At 37.2% G+C, this 16,524-nt stretch overlaps 1 protein-coding gene across 2 annotated transcripts in view; it reads right to left on the bottom strand.

Annotated features, from left to right (window-relative positions):
- The window catches only part of LOC124777687 (nucleoprotein TPR-like), a 291,125-nt gene that overhangs the window by 109,537 nt on the left and 165,064 nt on the right, over window positions 1–16,524 (bottom strand). For both annotated transcript variants that reach the window (XM_047253163.1, XM_047253164.1), the window contains exons 24-25: window positions 9,129–9,245; window positions 6,464–6,600 (exon numbers count right to left, since the gene is read on the bottom strand). In XM_047253163.1, the coding sequence (XP_047109119.1) occupies window positions 6,464–6,600; window positions 9,129–9,245 (254 nt within the window). The remainder of the gene's footprint in view (window positions 1–6,463; window positions 6,601–9,128; window positions 9,246–16,524) is intronic.

Genomic DNA, 16,524 nt, shown 5'->3' with positions numbered 1-16,524 from the left:
ACCTAACCTACATTCTTTCGTTGCATGTGTTTATGAGCAAAAATGGTGGATAGGAACGGTTCTGGGTTTCAATGAAGAAGAAGGGGACTATGACATTCTTTTTAAGCAGCCTCAAAGACCAGCACAAACTTTCTTCTGGCCTCAAAAAGAAGACAGGTGTCCTGTTCCACCAGCCTAACTTATATGTGTAATAGCTCCTCCAGAGATAGCATCTCAGTTCGGCAGATCTTGCAAGATTGATGCTAATTCCCGAAAGGAAATCATCAAAACATGGAACATTTCAATGTTTATTGTAAAAAAAAAAAAAGATAGTAACCTTAGTGGACATTAAAATCTAATTATTGTACATACTGCTTCATATAAACTTCGTATAATACTTCAACTCAATAATTACTGGGCTCTAATGTCATCAAAAACACTGTGCAAAGGATTCGTTTGAAAACGAATAATCGCCAACTCATGTATTCAAATGTAAGTACACTTATTTTTGTAAAATTCATAATGTATGTATCTTTTATTTTAAAATAATTGATACATAAAAATTGAGTTCATCTGGTATTTTCAGAGTTGTATTTACTTCAAATATTTAATTATCATATCAAACACGTATTTTACAAAGTAAATTACAAAATTTGACTTCAATTTGTAATAAAATTGTTACAGCTCAGAACTCCACCAATTTTTTGTACCATTTGAAAGGTAATTTTATGCTGTTTTCAAAAATATATGGTTGTATTGGGTTATTTGGAGAGACATTTTAACTATTCATAATTTTCTAAACCTATGTCACAATTTTGAAACTAACAATATTTTGAGTTTCAGTACAGTTTTCCCAATATGAATGAACACTATAAATCAGAATTTTGTAGATCTGCCAGTTTCACTGTTTAATTTAAAATATAATGGTGAAAATTTCAAGGTTCTAGCTTCAAAACTAACGATTTTGATTCAAATTTTGTAAAAGCATGCACGCTTTAGTTACTTCTAAATCACCCTGGGAAATATAATCAGCCTAAAACTTTAAACAATAACTCAGAAACTACTTGTTAGAATTGGATGAAAGTTGGAATATTTTCTTGTCTTTATACATACAATTCAAACAAAAATTTTCATAAACATCTGACAGAAGGGTGTAGGGCCCTGGGTGATTTAGTATGCAATGACCCAGTGTCAAGAGTGTGCTCAGAATACCAAATTTCAGGTATTACTTCTCATCAAGGACAACAGCCTTCACTTTATGACCAAGAGAGCAGTATTTGTAGAGCTGTCTGTGCAACAGCCAAGCAACACTGCATGAAAGAATCACATATCAATGTGGGACATACAATAAACGTATCTGTTAGGATAGTATGGTGAAATTTGACGTTATGGGCTATGGCATGAGATGAACAACGTGAGTGCCTTTGCTAACATTACATCATCACCTGCAGTGCGTCTCCTGCGCTCAAGATCATATTGTTTGGATCCTTGACAACTGGCAAACCATGGCCTGGTCAGATGAGTCTCAATTTCAGTTGATAAGAGCTGATGGTAGGGTTTGTGTGTGGTGCAAACCCCTCAAAGCCATGGACCCAAGTTGTTGACAAGGCACTGTGCAAGCTAAGGGTGGCTCCAAAATTGTGTCAGCTGTGTTTACATGTAATGGACTGGGTCCTCTGGTTCAACTGTACTAGGTGTCACTGGAATGGTGGTATTAAGCTACTTTGAGGCTATTTGCAGCCTTCAGGGGCTTTATGATCCATAAATATGATAAAATTTTTATGGATGACAATGCACCATGTCACTGGCCTACAATTGTTCGTGATTGTTTTGAAGAACATTCTGGACAATTTGGGTGAATGATCTGGCCATCCGGATCGCCCAACAGAATCCCACTGAATATTTGTGGGACATAACTGAGAAGTCAGTTTGTGCACATAATCCTGCACCGACGACACTTTCACAATAATGGTCGGATACAGAGGCAGCATGGCTCAATATTTCTGCAGGGAACTTCCAATGACTTGCTGAGCCCATACCACATCGAGTTGCTACACTGTGCCAGGCAAAAGGAGGTCTGACATGATAATAGGAGGCATTCCATGACGTTTATCACCCCAGTGCTAACGTTAGCATGCTAAAGACTTGAGGAGTGTTTTTTCAAAACTTAATAAATGCTCAATTGTTCAAAATTTAGATTTTTGTGGTTACATATCAAGCTTGTTGCCATGCATGACCTGCTGAAAGAGTTTTGTCAAAACCCGATACTGGCTGTTGTGACAGGATGTTCAAATCGGTGTGTTTTGGCAAAACTCAGTGTTTGCCTTTAGGAAGTTAAAGCAAAAGTCGATGAACACAAACTGTACTTTTCTTCTGAGGGACCTGAAGGAAGAACAAAAATGTAGGACATCACTTTCAGTGATACTGTGAGGGCGTTTCTGAAAGGGGGGAAGAAACAAAAAAGAATGAGAAGAAAAGAAAAATGACCTGTAGGAAAGCACTTGTCACCAGAACCAACAACAGGAATAAATTAGTGATTTTCAGAACAACATTAACTTCTGATTATTACTCAGTTCGAGATAGCTTTGCCAGGCAGAAGGAACATCAAGAAAGAAGCAAAAAAGAAAAATACTGTTTCAATAAAGAGCAGCATACGGAAAAGGGATAGCCAGACAGTACCTGTATGTCACAACATTTCAAGCAACATCATGGTTGTTCAAAGACAGACACTCGAAAGGAAAAAAGCCTGGAGAAAAAGAATCAGTTAATAACAAACAACAGCTTGCACAAACTTTGTGCAAAAAGAGGAAATTCCAAATACGGTTAGAGTATATTTTGATATGCAACAGAATCAGCAATACCAAAGCTTTCCATAAGTGAATTATTCTACTCTGGACAGGTTTGGCTACATAATTTGTGAATTATGACTCATTCCCGAGCACAAACAAAGTAAAAGATTGGTTTTTATTCTTTGCTTGGAACAGGATAGAGAGGATGCAATGAAGTAGCTTCTGCTCTATTTGATTTTCTCAGAAACCTTGAAGTGTACCAGCCAGAACATGGTTCAAATTAAAGTTGTTTAAATGACTTCAGTACCAGACCAAATAAAAATACAGTAATGATGTGCACACTAGCAGCCTTCATGGAAGAAAGCAGGTAATTTAATAAGATGGCACATTATTTTCAGACTCGGGATTACAGGTATAATTCTAACAGAGTGTTTGGTAATGGATAAAGACTACTGGAAAAATGAAGATATTCTTTCACTGACTGAATAGTATCAAGTGCTGGAACAACATGGCATCGTCAAGATACTAAATAAGATTGGGAAGCAAAGGTTTTCAAGTCCTATATCTAAGATGCTTTTCAAAATAACTGTTCAGCGAGTGATGGCTTAAGCAAAGTCTAGGAAGAAGGTATTGTTGTCAGTATCAGATACTCACAATAAAAGTCCTGTAGAGGTTGAAGTACAGAAATCCAGAAACTGCAACTAGTAAGTGAGGAAAGCTGCTACCTTCGGAAACAACAAAGTCAGCAAGGAAAATAAAAACGTCTTGAAGCTCGTGGGACATTTTAATGCGCCAGAAGCAAATGAAGAGTTTTATAAGGACATTGTTTAAAGTAATCACTGAATTTCCATTTTATACTGTTGTAGTCAGCATTTTGTGTTAATTTCAGTAGTGTTCTGCTTATCAAACGTTTATGGATAAGTATTCTAGTAACGTGTCATATTGTAGTTTAATATTGTTCTTTTAACAAAAATGTCAAAACATGTGGTGGGTCAGTACCAAACAGTGAAATCTATGTACCTTATTAGAGAAGGAGAGAAGACATCTGGCAATTTATCTGGATTCATGTGAAGAAAACTGACATGTCAACTCACCCAATCAAAAGTTTTGCAAAGATTTGGTACAACTTTTTACTTACAAATTCAGAAACCTTGCAAACACCCAACACTTTAGGGGGGGGGGGGGGGGGATGAAAAGTGTGGTAGCTAATAAATAATAGTTTCATTCTGACTTGGTTTGACAGTGAAATGGTATTCATGCTAACAATATCCTGTGCAACCCTCTCTGTAACTACACCAACCTACATCCACGTGAACCTACTTACTACATTCAAGCCTTGGTCTCTTATAATTCTAATCTCCCCCCCCCCCCCTTTCCTCCTTCTATCAGCAAACTGATGATTTCTTGATGCCTAAAAAATATGCCCTTCAACCGATCTCATCTTTTAATGAAGTGGTGCCATAAATTTCTTTTTCCCCCTCTAATTCAATTCAACACCCCTCCCCCCACCCCCAATTCATTATTTGATCTACCCATGTACAGTCTTCAGCATTTTTTTTTCTATAGCACCACATATTCTCTTCCTGTCTGAATGCTTGTCATCCACATTTCACTTCCATACAAAGCTACACTCCACACAAGTACATTCAGAGATGACTTTTTAACACTTATATTTGTATTAGATGTTTAATTCCTCTTTTTCAAAAATGTTTCTCTTGCTATAGTAGTTGTTTGATGCAGCTATCCACACTAGTCTACCTTGTGCAAGCCCCTCTTGCCTTTTATACCCCCCCTCTACATTGGACATCACAACTTCTTTTTATGCCCAAACAGCAAAAGTCGTATATTACTTTTAGTGCCATTTCCCACTATAATCACCTCAGCATCACCCCCATTCAATTCGACCTCATTCCATTATCCTTGTCTGACTTTTGTTGACGTTTACAATCTCTTCCATCCCAAGGCAGTATCCATTCCTTTCTACTGCTCTTTTAAGTTATTTGCTGTATCTGACAATTACAACTTCACCTTGCTTTCTGAATTTCTCCTTGGTTTCCCTCACAACTTGTTCAACATACTAATTAAATAACATCGTGTATAGGCTACTACCTTGTCTCATACCTGTCGCAACTATGGCTCCCCTTTCACGTCCTTCAATTCATAACAGCAGTCTGGTTTCTACATAAGCTGTAAATAACTTTTCACTCTCTGTATTTTATTCCTGCTACCTTCAAAATTTCAGTAAGTGTAGTCCAGTCAACATTGTCAAATGCTCTAAATCTACAAAATGTTCTACATACTGGCTTTCCTTTTTCCCGGCTATCTTCTACGATAAGTCATAGGTTCAGCACTGCCTCTCATATTCCAACATTTCTTCACAATCCATACTGATCTTCCACCCAGGTCACCTTATATCAATTTTTTTTTTCCATTCTTCTGTAAATAATTTGTGCCGATATTTTCTAACCATGACTTATTAAACTGTAGTATTTGCACCTGTCAGTATCTGCATTGTTTGACATTGGAATTATCATTTCTGCTTGGAGTCTGAGGATATTTCATCTGTCTCATACATCTTGCACACCAGATGCAATAATTTTGCCATGGCTGCCTCTCCCAAGTATCTAAATAATTCTGAGGGACTTTCAACTACTCGAGTGACCTTGTTTCGACTTGCATGTCATTCAATGCTCCATTAAATCCTGCTCACAGTACCATATATCATGTTTCATCTTCGATTTGCTTTCTATAATACTGTCCTCAAGTTTGTTTCCCTTATATAGACCCTCTACAAATTACACCAGAGAAAACCTCAAGGGGATGTAGAAGATGGCTTCAGGAACAAAATGATACAAACTCACATCCGGAATCATCATCCAATGATGCTACAGAGGGTTGAAGTTATAGATGCCAAATCCTGCACATTTATGTATATGCACTGTGCTCCCAGGATGATGATGATGATGATGATGATACTAACATTCAGGGACAATGGAAAAGGATAAATGCATCAATTTGAGGTCCAGAAATGAACTAGTCAGCAGTTAAAAGTGAAAATTGTTCTGATACCTCTGACAATGGGATACATGCAGCAGTACTGTTGTTGCTAAGACTGTAGGACAACCATCTTTCAAAGGAGGTAGTATGATGAAAAACATTAAAAACGTCTGGTAAACATGGGCTCTAAAACATTTATCTTAAAAGCTATGAGCACTTATTCACCTTTGCTCTGTGAAATCCTTATTTTGTTCCTCAAGACACCTTCTACATCCCCTTGAAGTTTGTAAGTGTAATTTTGAAACACCATGTATATTCCTTCCACTTTCCACTAGAATATGCAACTCATTAATATATACTGGCAACGAAAGATGCAGTTCAAAATTCTAAGGCTTGTATTTATTAAAGACTGTTTTTTAAAGAAAAAGAATGCGTAATTTAAAATTAATATATTAAATAACTTCCATCTCCCCCCGCCCCTCCCAAAAAAAGAAAAAAATTTAAAAACAAAAAAAATTTAAAAAAATAATCCCTTTCCACTCTTTGCAGTGTGTGTTTTCTGAACTGTAACTTTCTTTTATAATGGAAGTGAAACACTTATAGTAAAGCAGCTACAAACGTAATTCAAATTCATCTTAACAGTCAATATACAGTAGAACAACAATTCACTACAAAATGTCTTATTTTGGAGTACTTACGTTGTCTGGTTATTATAAGAACTGGAAAATGCTGTAGGTAAAACTGCAGCTGTACGTGGCTGTGAAATGGGACGAATGCTGGCAAATGGTGTTTCACTTCTACCGGTCCATGGTGTGACTGCTGCAGATTGCTGGGGCTGCAAGCAGCAAAGCAACAGATAACACAATAAAAAGAATTTAACTCAAAACCTACATTATGATACTTCATGAGAAAAACCACACCGTTAGGCAGACAAATAAGGCTTCACAACTTGCATTCATACCTCTTAAAGAGAACATTTTCAAGCGTGCTTTGTTCTGGAATAGTAGTAGATTTCTGTGTTTATTTGTGTCTGTCCTTGGGTCTGAATTTTACTTATCCAAGTTAGTATCACCAATGTGTACAGATTAACATAGATTTGCATGAAAAAGTGTGACTAAACTTCATTTGATTTTTGTTGCTAGGTTACAGATGGGAGGAGACAATAGCATGATACGCACTCCTCACTATATTCCATTTGGATTCAATCCATCTCCTGAACCCCTTTTCTTCAGCCACCCACAAGCTACAATGCCATTTCGGATCTGCATGCAGTGTGTGCTGGTGTCTCTTGGTGTGTAGCAAGTACAACCCAAGTCTAGGGTTTTAACCAGCTGACACCCTGGTTACTGCAGAGCCCCAGTGTCATTTTAGATTCAGTGCAGTACAGGAGACATTCCACTACTACTACTACTACTACTACTACTACTACTTTTAATGTAATATTTTCTGAAACTTTATACGAGCACCGCAACTACATAGTAGCTGTCTTTACAGATGGGTCAAAGCAGGGGGGACCCCATTGGTTGCTCTGCCACTTTCCTAGGTTGTTGTGTCCTCAACGTCCAACTGCCTCAAGACTTTACTGTCTTCGACACAGAATTATAAGCAATCTTGAGGGCACTGGAACAGGTGAGATGTTCTTCCAGAGCTGCATTTCTTGCCTGTTCCTATTCTCTAAGTGTTCTTCACTCTCTCCAGTGTCTGTACTCAGCAGATAAAAGTAACCCAGAATATCCAGGACACCCTCCTCCAACTACAACAACTGGGGAAGGTGGTGTCTCTTGTCGAGTACCAGGGCACATGGGTATTGTGGGAAATGAAAGGGTGATCTACCAGCCAAAGACGCATGTTGTGATCCTCAGTTATTTCAGTGTGTCATCCCCATACATGCTATTACCTCGCTGTTGAGGTACAAAGACGTACTGGCAAGACGAGTGGCTGGAAGTGACAGACATTAAGCTCTATCTACTAAAGCCCAAAATGCGGCCGTGGCATACCTCCTTACAGCTATGTCGACAGGACAGAGTCCTTCTTACTTGTCTTCACATATGCTGCAGCCTTATGACACATGGCTTCTTACTTCGGTGAGAGGACCCTCCAATGTTTGGAGCTTGTGGTGTACAGATCAGACTCACCACATTTTGTTGGACTGTGCTTTTTTATTTTCTGGCCAGCAGGCCACAATGGATTTACCACAACAGATCAGCCATTTATTTTAAGTACTGTTCAAACACATGTGGTTCAATTTTTAAATTTTGTGAGCTGACCAACATCATTCCCAAGATATTAAGGAGATGGTTTTAATGTGTTAAAAGGGTGACTGGCTCACAGATATTTTTGTAAGTAGTGAGACAGTGATATGTGCCTACGCCTTTCTTTCAGCTCCTTTCTCATTTTATTTGCTTTAATCTCATGGACAGTTACTTTTACTTTTTCTCCATTGTTTTTGAGCATGTGTGAGAGAGAGAGAGAGAGATTATGTGGTCATTTAAGAGTGTGTGAGTGTGGAACAATTTTTGAGGTTTTAGCCACATTCATTTGTTTTAATGCGTGGGAGGGCACTGATAACCTTGCCACTGAGTGCCCGGAACCTCCAAATGCCACACCTGTAATTTGCCCCCCCCCCCCCCCCCCCCCCCCCACACACACACACACACACACACACACACACACACACACACACTCTATTTACATTCAAAGTATTCTTTGCTCATTACTTCCTTTAAGTGTAAATAGCTCTTTCACATTTAAACTTAAAAATTTTAGCATATGGAATAGTGCAGGTCTGAAACTTCCTGACATCAAAATTGTGTGTTATTCTGACAAAGCCTTTCTTTATCATACCTTTTCTCACAGGACTGGTAGCAGTCCAGCAAAGTAAGCAGGAAGACTACTAATAAATCTGTGGGGAGGAGGGGAGGGGGGGGGGGGGGGGGTAGAGGAGTGAGGAATACTGGCAGAACTGAAGTTGTCATGGCAAACAGTGAGCTGTGGCTGGATTGCTCAACTGTTTCAAAAGGAAGGAATATTGGGGTTTAACGTCCCATCAACAAATACAGTAGAAGTGGGGTATAAACCCAAACTGGGGAAAGGTAGGGAAGAAAGTTAATTTAATAAGTAACTCTGCTAGAAGTTCCATAATTTTTATGGAACACAAGAAAGAACACTGGGATGGTGGGGTCCTTACATCTGCATTCACAAAATTTCAGTAATTTAAGGACACAATGAAAATACAACTGCCACTTTAGAAGTCAAATTGAAATAAGGAGCAAGATTATTCCATTTCAAAATTACCCATACCGACAATGACACACTACAAAAATGAAACACAATAAAAATTCATAAATTCGTGAACAGACTTGCCTGTTGTGCTTTAGGCGATGATGATGGTCCTGCCATGGGCTTGATATTGGCAGTAGGTGGTTCTGAGGTACCTTTTTCTGTTGAGCCAGAGCTTGTTGATGGTTTGGAGCCTTGCAACTACACATACAAACAGAAGAAAACTAACTACCACATCACCAAGTGTAATGTCATTCAAAAGTTAGTATATATTAAAATCAATATTGATTCTTACATTACAATTGGATGGCTAGTACTGTTACAATGTCTGACTCCATTTTAAGGAGGGTTTTGTGCACCAGAGAGCTGGCTAATGAATGAAACACAACTTGAAATTTTACTTGCGTTCAGAATACTGCGAAAAAATAACGAATACATGGGATTTCTCAAAAATGTGAAAGACATCTCCATAGTTATTGCTGACGTATATTCAGAAGTTGCAATGCTGCATGTCTAAGAATGTATTTACTAGAACCATGTACACAAAATTAAATCAAATATCAAATATAGTACATAAAAATATTAAGCAAAGCCTACTGCAGAAGGTGGAATATTAGTTCACACTGGATTTACAGTGTCGCAGGAAAACAAACCAATTAGTTTACAGAAAAGAAATCACTAAGTCTGTTAATATCTCTCATTTAATACCCACTTATCTGTATTTATTACTGTCACAAATAAATATGGCGTTATCTGCAGATGTTTTGGTACTCAAAAGAATTTTTATCTACTTGTGTTTCTCTGGCAGTTGTTAAAGTCTTGCCTAAATGGAGACCATTAGAACTCAAATTTATGTGGAATACCTTTAGATATGCTTTCTTTCACTTTCAATTATCTCCTCAATAGTGTCTCCTACAGTCAAGTACCACCATCTCTGTGCTGACTGTTGCTCTGAACGCTGTAAGTGACTGCTAAAATGAACTACATTCATAGGTATACCTCAGTGTACCACTAGATGTCTCTGTCTTGCACTGCATCAGTGGTTTCATGTAAAGGACACTGGTACTTAAAAATAAAAATAAATAAAACTGGTAAAGTGGTGTGGTGGTTTCATGCAAAAATTACTGGTACTCAAAGGGTTAAATCAGCAGCTTGAAGGCTGCAAGAAAATTTTACTGTCAAAAACAAACATAACAAAAACTGGTAAACATGATACTGCTAAGTTCTGGATAGAACACAAATAACAGAAGGAGTAAAAAGTAATCGCTCAACATACAACTGAAATGATGGGCAGTCAATAAGCACATAAACAAGATTGAAATCACTCCTGAGCTTTCAGTCAGTGTCCTCCTTCACAACTAACCAGAACACAGATTGTCCAAGCCTTGCATGTCAACTACTTAAGGTCTTAACTATGCAATATGTTGGTACCCTTATGCCTTCCAGTATTTGTTTACGAACAGTATCAAAGGATTTTTTTCCTGACAATGAGAATGCAAAAGGTATGATAGTGCCAACAGAGAAGGAGACTGACTGTACAAGCAAATGTCTACAAGCTAAAATTAAGTCAAAGTATGGCAGGAAATACATGTTGCAGTGTGCAGCAGGATTCAAGCATCTGTCCCACAGCAGAATAAGTAAAATGCTCACAACAAATATTTCACTGATAATAAACAAAAATGTGTTATTATTTGTGACACTATGAAAACCACAAGGAAATATCATATTTGCCGAAACTTCACTGATTTTTGATGCAGAGAACTGAACTTCCAGGCTGGCTCAGAAACTCAGAAAAACTGTTCCATCTGTAGCATTTGATTTTGTAAGGTGCTGGAACGAACAAGGCATTTCATGTGGATGGGAGAACATACTTGCAAAGAGAACATACTACCTAAGATTTTTTTATGTAAAAATAAAGCAATCGAATTTCTGAAGCGGCCAGTGGTTTATTTTGTAGGAAATAATTCCAAGTGACAGTTTAAAACTGTGCCAAGCAACCTTTCATTGTTATAAATGCAGAGTTTCATTTCCATCATACCTCCTCTGCAAATGTAACATGAAAACTTTGGACTACCATGTAGAAATGGACAGAAAATAACTGAAAGTATGTACAGGCAAGACAAGAAAGCCAATATTTTGGCATTAATTAAGCAGCACCAAGCTGGTTCTCTTTATTCTACTGACAAAATTTCGCAAGAAAATGGTTTCCTTTCTACTGTTGTCATACCATCTATATGTAAATCCTATAGAACTGATCTAGAAAGTTGCAAATAAGAACCATGGCCAGAATGGGTCATTCAATGTCAAATTAACACAATTTTGGGAAATATTCAGAATTGATCTCTCAGATTTTCATGATTTTTGGTATGCAGCAATAAATTATAGACTTATGTAAAAATACCAAATTTCAAAAACAAAGATGATGTGACTTACCATACGAAAGCACAGGCAGGTCGATAGAAAAACAAACAAACACATACATACACACAAAATTCTAGCTTTCGCAACCAATGGTTGCTTAGTCAGGAAAGAGGGAAGGAGAGGGAAAGACGAAAGGATGTGGGTTTTAAGGGAGAGGGTAAGGAGTCATTCCAATCCCGGGAGCGGAAAGACTTACCTTAGGGGGAAAAAAGGACAGGTATACACTCGCACACACACACATATCCAGTTACACAGCACAATTATTTTTGAAGTTATTAATTGTTAAAGATTTAATTTTAAAAAAATCATATTTTGGCGCCTTTAGATGCCCACAGGCTGGCAACTGGTGATGATATAAACCTGGGAGTGGTCTCAATTTAAAGCTGTTGAATGGGGCTTTAACATGATATGCTACAAGATGGGCACTACAGTTTTTAAAAAATCGAAAATTTTAAAATTAAATTTTAAAATTAAATTTTAAAATTTAAATTTCTCAAAAAGTGGCAATTTTAAAAATTCCAAAAAATTATCAAATATAGTTTGTAATGTCTTAATACATATAGCAAAATTATGTCATGGGACCTGAATGGGATCAGGAGATACAAGGCTTCAGAAATACACGTTTTGTAAATAATGTACAAAATTTGTAAAATTTTAGTTTTGAATTAGCAATTCCGATATGCAGTGTAGAGGACACTATTAAATTAATAAAATGCAATGATTACTTTTTTTAGTGTACCATGTTTGGAAACCTCTCTTTAAAAGAAAACTGAAGCTGATTGACCTACTAATAGAGGGAAATCCCCTTTTACTCAGATAAAAAGGGGATTTCCCTCATGGGAAATCCCCTTCCACAAGGTGGAAGCTGATTGGTCAAGCAGACAATACTACTCATTTATAGCCAGCGTCGCATCGAAGTTGCTCGTATGAAGTTCATTTGATGTTTCCTGTGATATTGTATGTTTAGAACACAGCCCATTTCTTGGCCACTGCACTTTCCCTTGTTAATTTCTCAATGTTTTTCCCTTGCATGATGGATACCACTGACAAGATAGTAAAAATGGATTATTTTAATCCTTTTAATAATCCCAATCACTCCCACGCAAGAAAAGGTTTGAGACATATTACTTCATGGATGTGTGACTTGATTCCAGGAACACCTGAGTTATACAAGGTCTGTGACAGTTGTAGGAAGCAGCTGACAAAGTTGAAAAATGAACTGGAACTAGTAACATACATGAAGAAAGTCAGTCTGATACTGAAATTGAAGAAGCTATTGAAGTACCATTTTCAAATGTATGTGAAGTCCTGAGTTCTCTTAACAGCTCTCTTTTAGAGACGGGAGAGTCGCCTGTAGACAAAAAGAGGATGCAATCCAAAATTTACTCTACTAAGAAGGCCAACAGAATCAATGTGGCTGTCAAGAGAAAACTGCTAGTGAATGCATCTAGCAATGATGAGCATGATGATTCACAAGATGAGTTCTTAACACATCTAAAGAAGGTAAACAACAGCTTCACTAGTAGGAAGAAGCAGCTTCAACTGCTGACTCTTATGCCTGGCAGCTGGAGTGTGAGGAAAGTAATGCTGGAATTTTGGTCTTCTAACTACGTAGTCCAACAAGCCAGGGCATTGGAAAAAAAAGGGCACCTTGTCTGGTCCTGATCTGAAACCAGGAAAAAGTCTGTCAAATCGTACCATTCATACTGTTAAAGGATTTTTTACAAGTGATGAAATGAGCAGAGTGATGCCAGGGATGAAGGACTTTATATCAGTGAAAGACGACAGCACAAGTGGTAAAGAACATGTTTCAAAAAGGTTGATGCTTAATAATTTAAAAGAAGCGTATATAGTTTTCAAAGAAAAATTCCCAACTGTAAAAGTGGGATTTTCTAAGTTTGCAGAACTCAGGCCTAAAAATTGTGTGCTAGCAGGCCAGAGTGGAACACACTCAGTCTGTGTGTGCACCACTCATCAGAATGTGAAGCTTATGTTTGAAAATGCAAGAATGAGTTCAATGACGGATGGCAAAATTAAAACACACAAGGACTGATTGCAAATGGTGGTTTGCAGCCCACCATCAACTGACTGCTTCTTTTCAAATTGTGTTTCACGTCCAGCTACCAAAAAGATTAGAGATCTTTGGAAAAAGCACATGAAAACAATGCAACTGAAACATCACATACCAACAGTGGATCTCTGTGGATCAATGTAACTTGGAAATAATTCAAAAACCGGTAGGTGATTTTGTTGATGTATTTTGTGAAAAACTTCCTGTCCTACTCTGTCATAACTTCACAGCAAAGGAACAAAGTTCATTTCTGAGACATACCAAGGAAAATCTTATGGAATGTGAAGTGGCCGTCATTTGTGACTTTTCTGAGAATTATTCGATCATCTTGCAAGATGAGGCACAATCATATCATTGGTAAAATAGTCGGGCAACCATTCACCCTTTTGTGGTGTTTTTTAAAGAGAAAGATGTCAAACATTTAAATTTTGTAATAATATCAGACTGCCTCAACCACAACACTACAGCTGTCTACCTGATCCAGACAAAGTTGATGGAAAATCTGAAATGCAAGTTTCAAAGATCTCCCAAGAAATTATTCTATTTTTCCGACAGCTCTGCGGCCCAATACAAAAATAAAAAAACTTTACTAACTTGTGTAACCACAAGCAAGATTTTGGAGCTGAGGCTGAATGGCATTTTTCAGCAACAGCACATGGCAAAGGACCATGCGATTGGCTGGGGGGCCACAGTAAAAAGACTAGCAGTCAGAGCAAGCCTACAAAGACTACAAAAGGACCAAATCATGGACACAAGGCAACTCTTTGAATGGTCACATCAGAACATATCTAACATAGACTTCGTATTTGTGACCCTTGAAGAATACATTAAAACTGAAGAACAACTGGCCAGCCGGTACAATACCGCTGTAACTATATCAGGCACCTGGAAATTTCATGCCTTCATACCTCTTAAATGTGGAACCAAAGTAAATGTGAAATTATTTTCTTCTGAAGTTGTTTCAAGCGTATTTCCTGATGCAAAGGACATACAGCAGATATTATTTGCAGATATTAGTGGGTATGTAACATCAATCTATGGTGACACTTGGTGGTTGAGTTATGTTCTGGATGAAGATGAAGATTGCAGTAAAGTGCAAGTTACATTCCTCCATCCTTCAGGTCCATCACCCTTTTGCAGATGTGTTATGCAAAGTGAACCCATCACTCAGAAATGCCGAACATACAGTTTACCAGACAGTGAAGTGAACAAATGTGTGGATATCCTCCAACGACTGAAGTCTCGATGAATTAATTTGTTAACAGTTAACGTTACTCATAATATTGGATTTTTAATGTTACACTTACTTTCTCCATCAAAAAATGTAAAAGTAATAGCTACTGCTTGTTTCATTGTAATGTTTTGCTCGTTTCATTCAATGAACTATTCAAAATTTTCTGAAACGATACTAATTCTGGTATTTTACACAAAACGTGTATTTCTGAATTTCTGTATGTCCTGGTCCCATTGAAATCCCATGATAGAACTTTGCTATATGTATTAAGACATTACAAACTATATTTGATAATTTTTTGGAATTTTTAAAATTGCCGCTATTTGAGAAATTTAAATCTTAAAATTTAAGTTTAAAAATTTTCAGTTTTTTAAAAATTGTAACCCCTATCTTGGGGCATATCATACATTAAAGCCCCATTCAACAGCTTTAAAATAAGACAACTCTCAGGTTTATATCATCACTGGTTGCCAGCCTATAGGCAACCAAAGGTGCCAGAACATGAAATTTCTTCATAATAATTTAAATATTTAAAAATTAATAACTTCAAAAATAATTGTGCTACATAACTGAAATTAGGTATTTATTCATAGGCCTATGATATATCATTGCATACCAAAAATCATGGAAATCTGAGACATCAAGTCTGAATCAGTGTTGATTTGACATGGAATGACTCAAACATGTAGCCTGTGACAGTGCTCTACTTGTATGAACACTGTAGTATACGCTTCCGCTATCTCCTCTCCCTGTTTTTCGAGTGTAAACACAATGGTGCTGCCATTTTGACCAAGCAACAAGTGTGATTGCAGTGCAATATATGGAATTTGTTTGTAGACGAAACATCTCTTCTTCCAAAGCTCAACAGAGAAACCAACAGAAAGAATATTATGAAGATTCAAGAATGAAAGATAGCAAAAACAAGAATTAGAGGTAAGTAATCCGTCGAAGTGACGATATTGTTGGAAAGAAAACATCTGGCATTCATATTATTTTGAAAAATCTTAAAGCGAAACATGAAACCAAGGTATAAATTAATGAAAATGATATAAAATAATCAAAATTTTCTGAATTGTTGAAGTCACATGGTCCTCACAAACACACACATCAATATTTAGAGGTAATGACAGCTCTGCTCATTTGCCTTTGTGCCAAGAGGCAATCTTATTCTGATCTAACTACAATGAGACAGTAACTTGCTTCGAGAACCACACATTTAAAGGTACTGCAAAAATAAAGCTGTACAGAAAAACCACGTCAAGCTATTTTATTGCTAAAACACAATGAGTGCTCTATCATCTCTAGATATTTTACTGGCAGAGGAGTTTCAAATTTTGACAGTGTAGTGAACAGTCCTATTTCTGTGCACATTTATTAGGATGCTGCTATGTATCTGACCAAAGTTTTGGGGTTGTAAAAGATTTTTTGTGACAGTTGAACACAGTGGAAATGGAAGAGGACACTAAATTCAATAAAAGAAATGAAAACCAAATAAGTAGACCTAATAATAAAACTGTTCACTAATCCAGTATCCATTTTTCAACAATTCTTTTGTAGTCTTCCAATAACTGTGTCACTACACATCATCATCCTCCTCCTCCTCCTCCTCCTCCTCCTCCTCTTCCGCCCCCTTCTGATTCTCAAATTAGAAATCATCAAATTATTCCAGAGTCTTAATCCATAACTTTTTTTAATGGCCTTCATTTAGTACTGAAAAAGAACAGTATAAATGACAGCCTAAGCACAAGTTGGTG

The sequence above is a fragment of the Schistocerca piceifrons genome, chromosome 2 (genome assembly GCF_021461385.2).
Source record: "Schistocerca piceifrons isolate TAMUIC-IGC-003096 chromosome 2, iqSchPice1.1, whole genome shotgun sequence".
Lineage (NCBI taxonomy): Eukaryota > Metazoa > Arthropoda > Insecta > Orthoptera > Acrididae > Schistocerca > Schistocerca piceifrons.
The sequence above is the reverse complement of the archived record's forward strand: the minus strand, read 5'-3'. Positions and strand labels throughout refer to the sequence as shown.